The sequence below is a fragment of the Argiope bruennichi genome, chromosome 4, assembly GCF_947563725.1.
Source record: "Argiope bruennichi chromosome 4, qqArgBrue1.1, whole genome shotgun sequence".
Lineage (NCBI taxonomy): Eukaryota > Metazoa > Arthropoda > Arachnida > Araneae > Araneidae > Argiope > Argiope bruennichi.
The window spans coordinates 8558898-8572111 of record NC_079154.1 but is presented as its reverse complement, the minus strand read 5'-3'; the positions used below and the strand labels follow the sequence as shown (position 1 = coordinate 8572111).

General features: G+C 30.2%; 1 protein-coding gene across 1 annotated transcript in view; it reads right to left on the bottom strand.

Annotated features, from left to right (window-relative positions):
- Positions 1–12429, bottom strand: part of LOC129965727 (ATP-binding cassette sub-family A member 2-like) — a 67452-nt gene extending 55023 nt beyond the window's left edge. Inside the window, exons 1-3 of the mRNA XM_056079852.1 lie at positions 12231–12429; positions 9834–9902; positions 3928–4282 (exon numbers count right to left, since the gene is read on the bottom strand). Coding sequence (XP_055935827.1) covers positions 3928–4282; positions 9834–9836 — 358 coding nt within the window. The 5' untranslated portion in view covers positions 9837–9902; positions 12231–12429. The remainder of the gene's footprint in view (positions 1–3927; positions 4283–9833; positions 9903–12230) is intronic.
- Positions 12430–13214: the final 785 nt, after the last annotated feature.

The window sequence follows — 13214 nt, the reverse complement described above, 5'->3', positions numbered from 1 at the left end:
ATAAATAAAAATATGGGTAATGTCGTAATAAATGAGCACATAATCAGAACACTCGTTGCATAAATGGTTAATTACATGCATAAAACTTCAATAACTTAAATTAATTATTGTTTAATTGTAAATTTAAAATATCTTATCATGATAGATTCATTTATTCGGATTAATTAACAGAATATTTTTTAAGAACAGATATTTTAGATTAAAATATTGTTTTTCTGTAAATAATGGCTTAGTCTACGGTGTAATTACAACTATTTAGCAACTAATGAATCTCTTTTGAAGCAGGACATGAAGTGAATATGTGACTTTACTAACAATGTAGACAACTAGAGATCACGCAATCTTCAAAAACCAAGAATACTTCAAATTTTTTGTGATATTTTTAGATTAATTAATTATTCTCTTTTAAATAATCTGTTGTATAAAGCACTGCATATAGTTGCTTCGATTCTGAATTTAAAACTATAGACATGTACCCCAAAAAGGGAAAAAAGAACTTATTTCCTTTTAAATATTACATCCAGACGTTCTAATTATAAATTTCATCACATAAGGCGAGCTTTATGTAAAAATATTTTGGTATCTATAGAGATTGAGAAAAAGAGTTAAAAAAGTAGTTTTTATGTGACCCTTAAAGTGACAGTAATGCAAATATTTTCTCTTTCATTCATCTATATATGACATATATAACTATTTCTCACCCTAAGATCGGTGTTTGAACGACCTTTTGGACCGCGATGGCCTGGTGGTAAGATCTCGGCTTAGGAACCGGGGTGCTTCAGGTTAGAGACCCGATTCCAACGAAGAACCGTCGTTTAAGCGAGTTTGGTGCACGTTAAATCCGCCTGGACCAAATGTCCTCCCCCTGGTATGGTGTGAAAGCTTAGAGAGGGTCGCCCTCGTCATCTGATTGCGACCTCTGAGAATTACGATGTCCGTCCCAAAATAGTCCTAGTGTTGCTTTAAAACGGGACATAACTAAACTAAACTTGAATGGGTCTTCCGTTGCAAATTTGATGGAGAATATCTCAGCAGGTAATTTAAAGAACTGGATTAGAAAACAATATTTCTTTTTTTTTTTTTTAAGTTTTAATAGATGGTCGAATAATACATTAATTAAAAAGTTTACAAAACTTATTCAGAATTAACATCTTCGACAACTGTACCAAATTGTACCGTCTAACAAAACGATTATGATTATGTAATGCATCAATTATCAGCTTTTCAAAACATATCTCGTAATTTAAATACAATATTTTTGGGGGAAGCTTAATATGAAACACATAACTGGGAAACAAATATTTTATTCTCTTGTTCGAAATTGCCCTATTCTCTGAGGCATCTTAAATGTTCAATTTTCCTTCCTTATTAAATTAAAATTGAAATTGTTGACCAATCAAAATGAACATCAATATACGTAATAGGCAAATTTTTTTCAGTCCTGATGGCTGAATGATGAAGTACTAGAAAAATTTCCTAGTGGTTTTCTTTATAAAATACTTTTGCGATTCCGAAATAAAGTTTTCCATCGAGATTTGTGATAAGCCTATCTAAATTCAGAAGGAAACGTATTTCAGCAAATTATAGATATGAGCCTGAGATTTTGTGTATCATAATTGAATGTGAGAGTCGAATATAGGGGACATTTCCCTAACGAAACATTTCTGCACTGTTCGTGAGCCCATACCCTGTGCTCCTGTTTGAAAAAATAGGAGGCTCTATGCAAGAAAGATTAGGAAATAGTTTACTTCACTAGTCATCCATTTATTCACAGCGAGACACTCCTTATTTTTATACAATTTCCAATAAGAAATTCCATATCACTGTTGCGAATATTTCTTCAAGACAATAAAAATTATTTTCTTCATAAACTACTAATCGCACAAGAGACTTTCTGGGTTCCATGTGATCGTTAAAATAATTTGCTCTGCTTTTCCTCGTGAGCTATTGATCGCTCACACTCCACGTGAACGTCTACTTTTCTTGACTACCAAGCAAACATTAAATCTCTTCTGCATAACTTTCAAAACAAAGGGAATGCGCTGCCATCTGAGGTTAGGAAGGGTTACTAATCCCGAAAGTACGGGAAACATTTAATTAATTATTACTCTTAAACTATGGAGACCATGTATTTTTTTTTTTAACTTTTTATCGTCAGCTTTCACAAGAACCAAGATGTTTTCATACAATTACCCACATGCAATTCAATGAAACTGTGTAATTGGAAATGTATGCCTAAAGCCGATATTTAACGAAATAAACATATGTTCCACTTTTTTAGGAGCCCCTTTGCCCGGATATTGTTTTCGGCAATCTGCCCGAAATCCTAAAGCAACAATTGCTTTCATGTTATACATCAACACATTCAATACATTATTCGAAATTTTTTGAGAATAGTTATAAATGTATATTTGCCTTTTTCAATAAATTGCTACTATTTCCTATCCTTCTGTTTAATTTATTTATTTGTTTATTCATTTTTTTAGCTTTCAAGTATCTAACAGTAACTAATTTCATCCAAGCCACACTTCTTTACTTATAGTAAGCCGGCGTCGCGCTTCTAACCCGTGATCTGGGCGTCCTGGGTTCGAGTCCCGGTTCGGACAGGGTTTTTCTTTCTCTATTCTATCTGAGAGTTCTGTGAATGTGCCTTCCTGTAAAAAGGGGTTGTGCAAGCGAATGAGTGATGCTTGAGTAGCAAAGTCGTACTCTTGGCCTTAGTTGGCGCTACTAAACCAAGAGACTCACCCCCTATCGGCTTAAATCGCTGTCTTCGTAATAGCGGGCTTGTCTGTGCCATAAGAAACAACAACACTTATGGTAAAGATAAATATGTGTCTCTATGTTGCCGCTTTACAAGTTAGACCGTTCAAATTTTAACTATCACATTTGGCACATACATACTTTGAATAATGGGAAAATGCACTTCATTGCGATCTTTTTTTATTTTTGAAATTTTAATTAATTAAAAATTGAGCGAAATCTTGATATTTTTTCTTCATTACTTCATAAAATTTAACAGTACAAAAAATATTTTTACATCATTTTGTTAAATTATATTTATAATATAATTTCCTATCCTTCTGTTATTTAATAAATATATATATTAAGCATGCTTTATAATGATATGTTTCGTCATTGAAGTGAAACTCAAATAATTTTCTTTGTTGCTACTAATATTTCATAACGGCTTTTATTCCATCGTTGCTATTCAAGATATGAAGATTTGGCTTATTATTCCATTTTCAGTAGGTTCCAATATAAGCCATGCTTTAAAAAAACTTCAAATATTGTTGTACTTATAATTAAGATTAGGCTTTATAATTAAAGAATGCCAAAATTAGTTTTTAAGTGCGCCCATGTTTAAGCACTTATACTCTTTCTTGTGATAAAATTGAACATATGTTAAGAAATTAAGAAAATAGAAAGCACAATAAACTGAATGGTGTAAGGCTTTTAAAATAGCGTGAATTATATGTCCATTAAAATTTGAAATTTAAAAACATTTTTCATGCTATGGCATGAAGACTTTTTTTACACAAATTTAATCGAAATACTTAGCAACTATTGTTCCTGCAAAATACACATTCCTTTTATTGTATATTTCAAATAATCAGTCCTTTTCCTCTTAATTATATATTACATTATACACATTTTATGACTACTGGATTAGACGGATTCACATAAAAACATTGAAACATATAGATAATAATTCCAAAACCAATTTAAATTATTATTACCACCTGTTTACCGACTCCATACTCATTCTGTCTTGTTTCTATTCAGAATGGTTGAATTCCCCACCGAATAGAGAAATAAGCGCTGTTTTTTCTCTTTTTTAGGGATTATTACTGTCCGGGTCACCAAAATTCCTATTGATCGCCAAAGACAGATAGTTTTAAATATAAACAAATGGGAAACACTTACTTTTGTGATAATATCGATATTCACTCCCAAAGAATGAAAGTAGTGAATCTACCATGAACTGATCTGCTACAGCATTTGTAGGAGCATACACAAATTCCAAGTCGTCTGTTGAAACGCCGCCATATAGTTTCTTAGCCTCGACCGGATTAAATGTTGTGAAATTGACCCATTTAAATTTTTCTCGCTCTGATTTTTCCGGCTCTTGGTACATTATGCAAGGTATAGAAATAATAAGGATTGGAAAAATAATTTCAAAGGAAGTTGCAATATAATGGCACTTTCTGAGAAGCAGCTCTTTGTACAGAAGAGCTAAAAACTGCTGAAATGCATTAATTGCCGGCACCTTCCCAGGAGCCTAAAAAAGAATAAAAGGTTATTTGTTAAATTTTCTGAAAAAAATTTGTGTACCAAATATATATATATATATATATATTAGGGGGTGCATTACATCAATTAATTTTATAATTCTACAGAAATGTACGCGCACAAATAATCTACTGAAGCACCAAGGAAAGAAATAGATATAGAAATCCATCTACATCTATACTTATAATAAAGCTCAATGTGTGTGTGTGTGTGTGTTGGCGCTCTACAGGTCAGGTCATTTGACATACAGCTATCAAATTTGGTACATGTATTCCTTAGAGGTCGGGAATGTGCACCTGGGGTCCCTTTTTTTGAAATTTTTATTAGAATTTTAATTATAAGTTAAAAACTAACTTTCCCGCCAAAAAAATCTTCCATTTTCCCCACCGCCAACTTTCAGTTATTTTTTTCTCCCAACAGAATTGAGGCTAGGGTTAACATTTTTCGGCGGATTATTTCAAACGATTCTGTTTATTTTCTTAATGTTTTATGCATTTAAAATTAAACATTGTTAATTAATCCATGTTTCACATTCATTCTGAAGTACTTTTGAATTAAAATAACACAGAATAAAGGAAATTAAAAATGTATAATCTGCATAGCGTTACCCCAACTGGAGTAGAAAAATTCTCGCACTTGCGTTAACGTAACTGGTGAAGAAAATTCACGCATGCGCATTGTTTTCTGACTGTTGACATGGCAACCAACGGATGATTTAAATTATTTTTAGGTTAGTTGCATGCTTTTTTAAGTAAATTGTATTTATGTTAGTTATATATTTTTTGTATATGCTTATAGTTTTAAGTACATCGTTTTTTAAGTAGTTTTTTTTAACCTATTTTCAATGATTTAAATTATTTTTAGGTTAATTGGATGCTTTTGTAATTAAATTGTATTTATGTTATTTATATACTTTTTTGTATATGCTTATAGTTTTAAGTACATCGTTTTTTAAGTATTTTTTTAAACCTGTTTTCGACCGATTATTTTAAACGATTCATTTTATTTTTTTAGTGTTTGATGCATTTAAAATTAAACATTGTTAATGAATCGATCTGTTCATGATGAATCTGAGGAATTTTTGTTGACAAATTCTTGAGATATTACATAAATTAAGAAAGATATTTTTTAGTGCCCATAAAGTCTAAACGCTCAGTGACTCTATTATCAGTAATCATAGTATTAAAAAAATGCTTTGTTTCAGTAAAAAATATTATATTAATTGCAGATTAATCATTTACACTTTAATTTAAAGCATAATTTCTACGAGGGGTAACAGAAAATTAGAGAGATACATATCAGGCTATGACTGAAGGCCCTTATAATATTATGAGTGAATTATATGACTATCAAAATTTGAAGTTTTAAAATATTTTGCCGAAGAATCTATTAAAGTTGGAATAGCGTAAAATATTTAATGGTACGACCGGAGTTTAACCTCCTGCTTGGAGCAATTTTTAAAAATCGCCAACAACGACCTTGCGAAATGTTCCAAAGCAAAGGAGCAGATGTTCAATTATAGTGCATAATAAAGATTGCCAGCTTTGGAGCGTTATCTCAACTTGGCGAAGAAGGGGGTTAAACTCCGGTTCAACCTATTTAATTATTAAAATTTAAATGAACATTAAGATTGGCGAACCGGCTGGTCGCCAAAGGCGGCTAGTTAGTAATAAAAATAAATGTGTGTGTGTGTGTGTGTGTGTGTGTGTGTGTGTGTGTGTGTGTGTGTGTGTGTGTGTGTGTGTGTGTGTGTGTGTGTGTGTGTGTGTGTGTGTGTGTGTGTGTGCGTGTATTGGTGCTCAATAGGCCAGACCTTTTTACTTACAGCTACGAAATTTGGCACACAACATATATACAGGATGGTTTATAATTAAACTTCCCCTTTAAACAGCATCCTACAACGCAAACGGATGACAACGGATTGCAATGAAATTTGATGTACAGACTTAACACGAGATGTGCTCACGGAATTTCGAAAAAAAAATTAAATTCCAAAATGTCCACCAGAGGGCGCTTTTTCCGGAAAAAAAATAAATTTAACATAATAAATGACCAAAACGGAATACAGAAACAATACTAACAATCCAGATCAAGTATTATGAGTAATAAAATGTAAAAACGGGAAAAGCTGGAAACTCCATAATGTTTCATGTGCGAAGCATCACAACTGATCAGTTATGATCTGCTGTTGAACACACTGTCCACCCACTTAAAATTTTGCAAGTGAATGAGGGTATTCACATGTAGCACATTTCCTTACATCGCCCTGGATACGATTAGCAACTACTTCTCTTGTGTAATTTCGTCCTAATCTGTTCTTGTTTCTGAAAACTGAACTGTTTATTTTTTCACTCAAACAGCGTCCTGTTATTTTTTTCCTTACTTTTACTTAATGTGGTTCGATGCCGAGGTGATCAGAAACTAGTCAGTAAATGTTAATATTGTTTCGGTATTCGGTTTTGATAGTTTAATTGAGTTAAATTTAATGTTTTTCTGGAAAAGGCGCCCTCTGGTAGACATTTTGGAACTAAAAACTCTTTTCCAAATTGCGTGAGCGCATCTCGTGTATAGTCTATATACCAAATTTCGTTGCAATCCGTTCGCCCGTTTGGGTTGTAGGATGCTGTTTATAGGAGAAGATTAATTTGTACTTTGGGAGCCGGAACCATGCAATGAGTTAACTCAAAAGTGAATAATTTGAATATATAAAATATGGTTATAAGATTTTGTGACTGCAACTGTAGTTCTGTGTCAATTTTTTTTTTTCGGATACTATTAACCGCATGCCAGGGATTAATCGCAAAAGTTTCACCAAGGGGCACATGATACATTCAGTGAAAATGCTAAATTCACTCCGAAAGTTCATAATTCGTTACTATTGTACAGTACTATGATTCAAGGCGTTCTCTGCATTGCCCAAGGTCAACAATTTTTTCAACAAGGAACCCAAGGCAATTGCCCAAGGTCAACAATGTAGGATACTACCTTCAATTCAATTCCAACATTCAATGTACATAGATTCGACGATAATATTTTAATCTTTGTTCATTCTATCGTTCAATCAGGTGGCGTTTCCGAACACACATTCCTATATGATTCTGAGGCTTTCCTAACTCTAGTAAAGTTTTTAGGTAATCTTTGTGCATTCTCAAACAAGTAGTGTTCTGAGTGTTTTATGTAATTTTCATTTATTTTTGTGTTTCTACCTCTTTTGATATTTAATACGCCGAGTTTTGATTCATCCTATATGTTGAAACATTTCTTTTTAGATATTCTCATTCCTTCTAGAGCATTTTAAACCTTATAAATAACTTCACATTATTTTATAGTTTTTCAAAATTTTAAATGTTTTCTTATTTCCCACTTCTTTGTACTCGTTATTACATATTAATAAAAAACTAATTTTTTTTCTAATGGTATGATAAGATGAATTCCAGGCAATATTAATGTTTTAAAATAATTAACCAAATATTATATTCTCCATTTTTCTTTTTTATTACCTTTGATTGCGAAGATCATAATTGTTTATGACATATATAATGTTTTCTTATATTACTATTGAAAAATAGTATTTTTTCTACTTTTTTTTTCGTCCTTATGTTCAAGCTGCGACTTCCTTATGACTTTATTGTAATATATTGTGTTATTTTATAACTGCATTTTTCCCTTTACTTTCTTTATTACTGTTATTTCGTTATTTTTAGCTTTTAATCAGGAATTTATGTAGAGAAGAAAAATATCGATTAATTAGTAGAGCCTTCATAACTGCTTCATTTCAGCATATAGTTTATGGAACAGCATATTTCATTTTAAATTGTAATGTCGTAAGTATAGGTCAAATTAGCAATCATCTCATTTTTAATTACTTTTCTCGATTTTGAGGAACAGTATAAATAAATAGAAGCGAGTTTCCCAAAGCCTTTCTTCAGGATTGGTTTTTTTAAAAACGGGAAAGAAAGAAAGATACTATTCTACTATCGACATAATCGTGAAATATTCGCTCTTGACACAACAATTGCAATTTTATTGATAAGAATTTCCAACTTCATTTTTGAATGCAAACAAATTTATTATATTTCTATATCCTACAATCGGAGTTTTCTTCCTTTGTGTACTTGAAATAAACTTTTGATAAAAGAATTATCTATTTAGAATCTGTGTCTATGACGATCAATAAAATAACTTGAATCAATTGATAAGACTTACAAAAAAAAGTAATTCTAAACATTGAGTACTTTTAGATAAAGGGAGGAGTTAACTGATAAGTTGACCTTTCCTAAAATGAAGCTTTGTGTTTATTTCTGTTAAAAAGAAATATATTTTTTTTAAATCATACTGATTAAACAAAATCTTCAATATTTTACTATAAAAAAATTTTTTTTAAAAAAGTTTTTTTAAAAACATACAATTATTAAAAAATAATATAATTATATTAATAATATTATATAATATTATAATATATTATAATTATATTAAAAACATATAATTATTTTTACTTTCTACGTTTTTATTTTTCGTATATAATTAAGATATGTAAAATTATTAACAAATTTTGAAGTTTATTTTGTTGAAAATTTACTACAAAGTGAAGCAACTTTTATGAATTTCACTTTGGAAGAAATTAATCGATAATCAAATGATTGCATTTTGAAAATGTCAAATTAAAGTCACTAAAAATGAAAAACTGAGAAATATTTTAAGACTTTAGAATAGTAATAAGTGTGAGAAATATTTGTTACAAAATTCCACATCTACAAACATGAAATAAATGAAATTAAATAAAACTGTATAAAAATGATAAATTTCTTTTAATTAACATATTTTCAATTTAACTCCACCTAATAGAAAAGCTATAAAAATAAATTATACATAAAATTATAATAAAATAGGAATTTTCAGTAAAGCTAACTAAATTTTTCATTGTATGTTTCACAAAACAAATTGAACTTATGAAGAAATCAATATCTAGTAATGGAGCCCAGCCTTCTGTAAAACAAGTTCACTTTTATGAATATCCAATTTTTTTTACAACTGTTTCCCAAAATCCTTTTAATATAAAAATTTCTTTACCATTTTCAAAAGAGATGGAAAAATATAGTTACATATTATAGAAAAGTCTATATAAAATAATTATTAAATTAAATTAGAATTACCGTGCTATTTAATACCACAAATATGCAAGGGTAATACAAAAATGAAAATGAATATAACTTAATTAATTCAGTAAAAACATATTTCATTTAAAATAAATGGTACTCAATGCCAATATAAATAATATGGAATCCTTTCAACTCATATCGTAATTTTATATGATATGACTATTAATAATGACTATATATAAAAGTATTTAATATAAGAAGAATTTAATACATTTTCATTGTATTTAACATTTTATTTCAAACTCCTGTATATAGTAAAAACAAAAACAAATTTGTTATAAGAATATTTCTTATAAGTGTGGTTGGTATAATAATGAGGATAAAAAAGCATATCATAATATGTATAATACATAAATATATATTAATATTTGTTTTACGTACCATTTTGATTATTTTCTTTTAGTCTTCCAACTCTTTAGTAATGAAATCAAATATGCATCAAGTGGTGTTCTGGAGGGGAAACGTTTTATAATTAGGATAATATTAGGATAATGTTAATTTTTGCTTTGTATAAAAATTATGAAAAAAAAACCAAAAAAATCGTTATTCGCCAAATAATTATGAAATAAAGTATTGTTTGAATATAAGACTCAAGAGCAAATACTTTTTACAATTGAATTGGTGTAATAATTTATATAAATTCTATTGCATGAGTTGAAATAATGAGTCTTAATTACTTAGTAATTCCTTTAGTATAGAAACTACTGATTTGATTATCTAACCGGAATAAAATGTGATTAAAATTGTGACACATTATAAATATAAACAAATTAATTAACCGTCTCATTGAAGCATCCTTTAAAAACAGTTTTTTAACATGTTGTTGTTGTTTCTTATGAGACTTGCCACGGATAAGCCCGCTGTTACGAAGACTGCGGTTTTTCGCCGGTGGAGGAGCATCGCTTGTTTTTATAGTAGCGCCAACTAGGGCCAAGACTACTACTTTGCTACTCACGCATCACACATTCGCTTGCACAACCCCTTTTTACAGGAGGGCATATTCACACATCTCACAGATAGAACAGGAAGAACAACCATGCCCAAACCGGGACTCGAACCCGGGACGCCCAGATCACGGGGAAGAGTTTTTTTAACATTGATTTAATGGCCATAATGATAGATATATTGAGAGTTCTATTTGCAGAAGATATTGAACAATATTCCCATGATATCGTTTAATGTTTCGAATGCTGGACAATATCATAAAAATATCGTGACAATGTTGTTGGGTATTTTGCACAAATAGGGAGGGTTGACACATTAATTTTCAAAGTAATGTAAAGCAAAAAAAAAAACTGAATCCGCAATTTTGGTACTACACTTATGATTATGAACGATAAGAGACAAATCAGAAATACAATATCTGAGGAAAAAATGTTTGGAAAGAATTTCCAATTTCTCTTATACTAATTCGAGAAAGAGAAAGCATTATAATCATCATAGAATTTTAATTCCAAATTTTAAATAATATCTGTGAATTAAGACTCCCCATCTCTTAATTACATTTGATAGTCTGAAAACATAATTAAGTTTTATGGTCTTTATATCAAAATTATAAATTTCAATAACATTTTAGACGGAATCGTCAATGGGAAATCTGTCAGTTCATATAATATGAAAATGATTAGTAGCCATACATTCAAACAGCTGCATAAATGAAATTCAATAGATGAATTTTATAATCAGACTTACCGACGAGTGTCAAATTTCTGACCGAATCCGTTCATTAAAATCTGATTGATCTATTTCGAAAATTGTGAACGTGGTAAGCCCAAAACGTAACAAATAGTATAAAAAATGTGGCAAATGATTTTGATACCTAAATTCTATGTACCCGTCGAATTTTGGATACAAATTGCAAATCAGCCAGAGTTGTTTCCACGAAATAAAGGAGTTATCTATCTCCCTACATAAAATCTATGGATTTGGAAATTCGCCATGAATGCAAATTTGTGTAAAATGAAATAAAGCGAATGAATTTCAAAATGAAGCACTTTGTACTTCTTGAAAAAAAACCGGGTATGAATTTTGGGTACACTTTTATGAACCCATTGGAACTAAGATTTGGCACAGAATTACAATTTTAGTAATACGATCATACATAAAATCTTATTTATCTAAGGAACTGCTTTTTTGAATTTTACGTACATGCAATGATTAAATCTTTAGACCAACCACAAGTTAATGACAACATTTAATGTGTATTTTTACTTTCAATGGTTACACTGTTACCAAATGTTATCTATCTAGATCTTAGCATATTGTAGTTACAGTATTCACTTGCATATGGGCAGGCAAATGTGCGTAAATGCTGTGAATGGATGTCGCTTAATATTTAATAGAAATCTAAAAATTCACTAGAGAAACATAGTTACACAAATATTTTTTCCGGCCTCGTTGAGATGCAAAACACAAATTTTGTCAAAATCCTGATTTCATTTTTTTTTTTTTTTTTTTTTTTTTTTACATAACAATTTTTCCATATAAGAGAAAGTCAAAAAAAAAAAAAAAAAGAGAGAGAGATGCAATATGCATATTGGATTTTTGAGAAGAAATTTTACAAGAAAAGTATTATATTCTATTCAGAAAATTCAAGGAGAAAAATATTTGTTTGTTATTTTCGCATCTCTGAACATTTTTATTAAAGCCCGTAGACAAAAATAAAATTTAAATATAAATATCAAACTCGATATGAAACTAATTTTCTGCCAAAATGTACCAAGCCGGATAAAATTAAACTTTTTTTTAATTAGCAAAGGCAATAAAAGTGACACTAACCTGCATAGTTTGCATTTCGGGGGAAACTTGCTCAGAACACACTAACACGTAAAATATTCTAAAAAAACTTTACCGTATAATCTCACCTCATACAAATGCCATTGAATAAACTGAGCACTTGATAAAAGAAACACTAACCGCAACTCAAATAATAAACATTGTGGTCTGATTAGTGATTTTTCGTACACAATAGGAAGATGATAGTGTCACTGACATTGGCGAGAAGAATGGAGTTGAGTCACTTCTACTAAAATAATCAGATATTATATGAAGTGATATCTAATCTCCGTTTCGAATCCAAGATCCAAGGGAAAAAAAACTTAACCACACTATGCAATACTATTTTGTGATATGTGTGCTTTAGTTATTCAATAGATAAATTCTATGGTAGATAGTCCAGCACTCTTTATATACTAGATAAACGGTGATCAATCCATCTGTAAATAAAACATATAGAACGATTTATCGCAAAAGACTGAAAATTACGCGTTTGCTAGTGTAGCAGTCAGAACGAGATGCATGTAGGCATTTCTAGCCCTTGTAATCCTTTGACCCCCCTTTTTTTTTAATTTATCGTATATAAAGTATAGAGAAAGTATTATAATCATCAAACAATTCGAACTCGAGATTTTGAAACTAACTGAATGTCCCTGCGTTTTAAAAACACATTTTTGGAAAATGTCTGCCTGTTCGTGACAAAGGTGACTCAAAAACGAATTGAACTAGATGATGATTGAAATTTGGTATATGGTGTTTAAACCAAATTTTTAGATTTCTGTCAAGTTTTGAATAAGATCCATTCAGAAGAAGTGAGTCGATTGGCTGTTTGAATATAAATTAATTCGATAATAACAAAACGAAAGGAACTAGACGGATAAGATTTTGTGCCCAAATTTAACATCTATCGTGTAGATATATATCAAATTTTGAGTCACATATAACAAGAGATTGAACGACTGTCGTCTGTACTTTCGGAAGCAAATA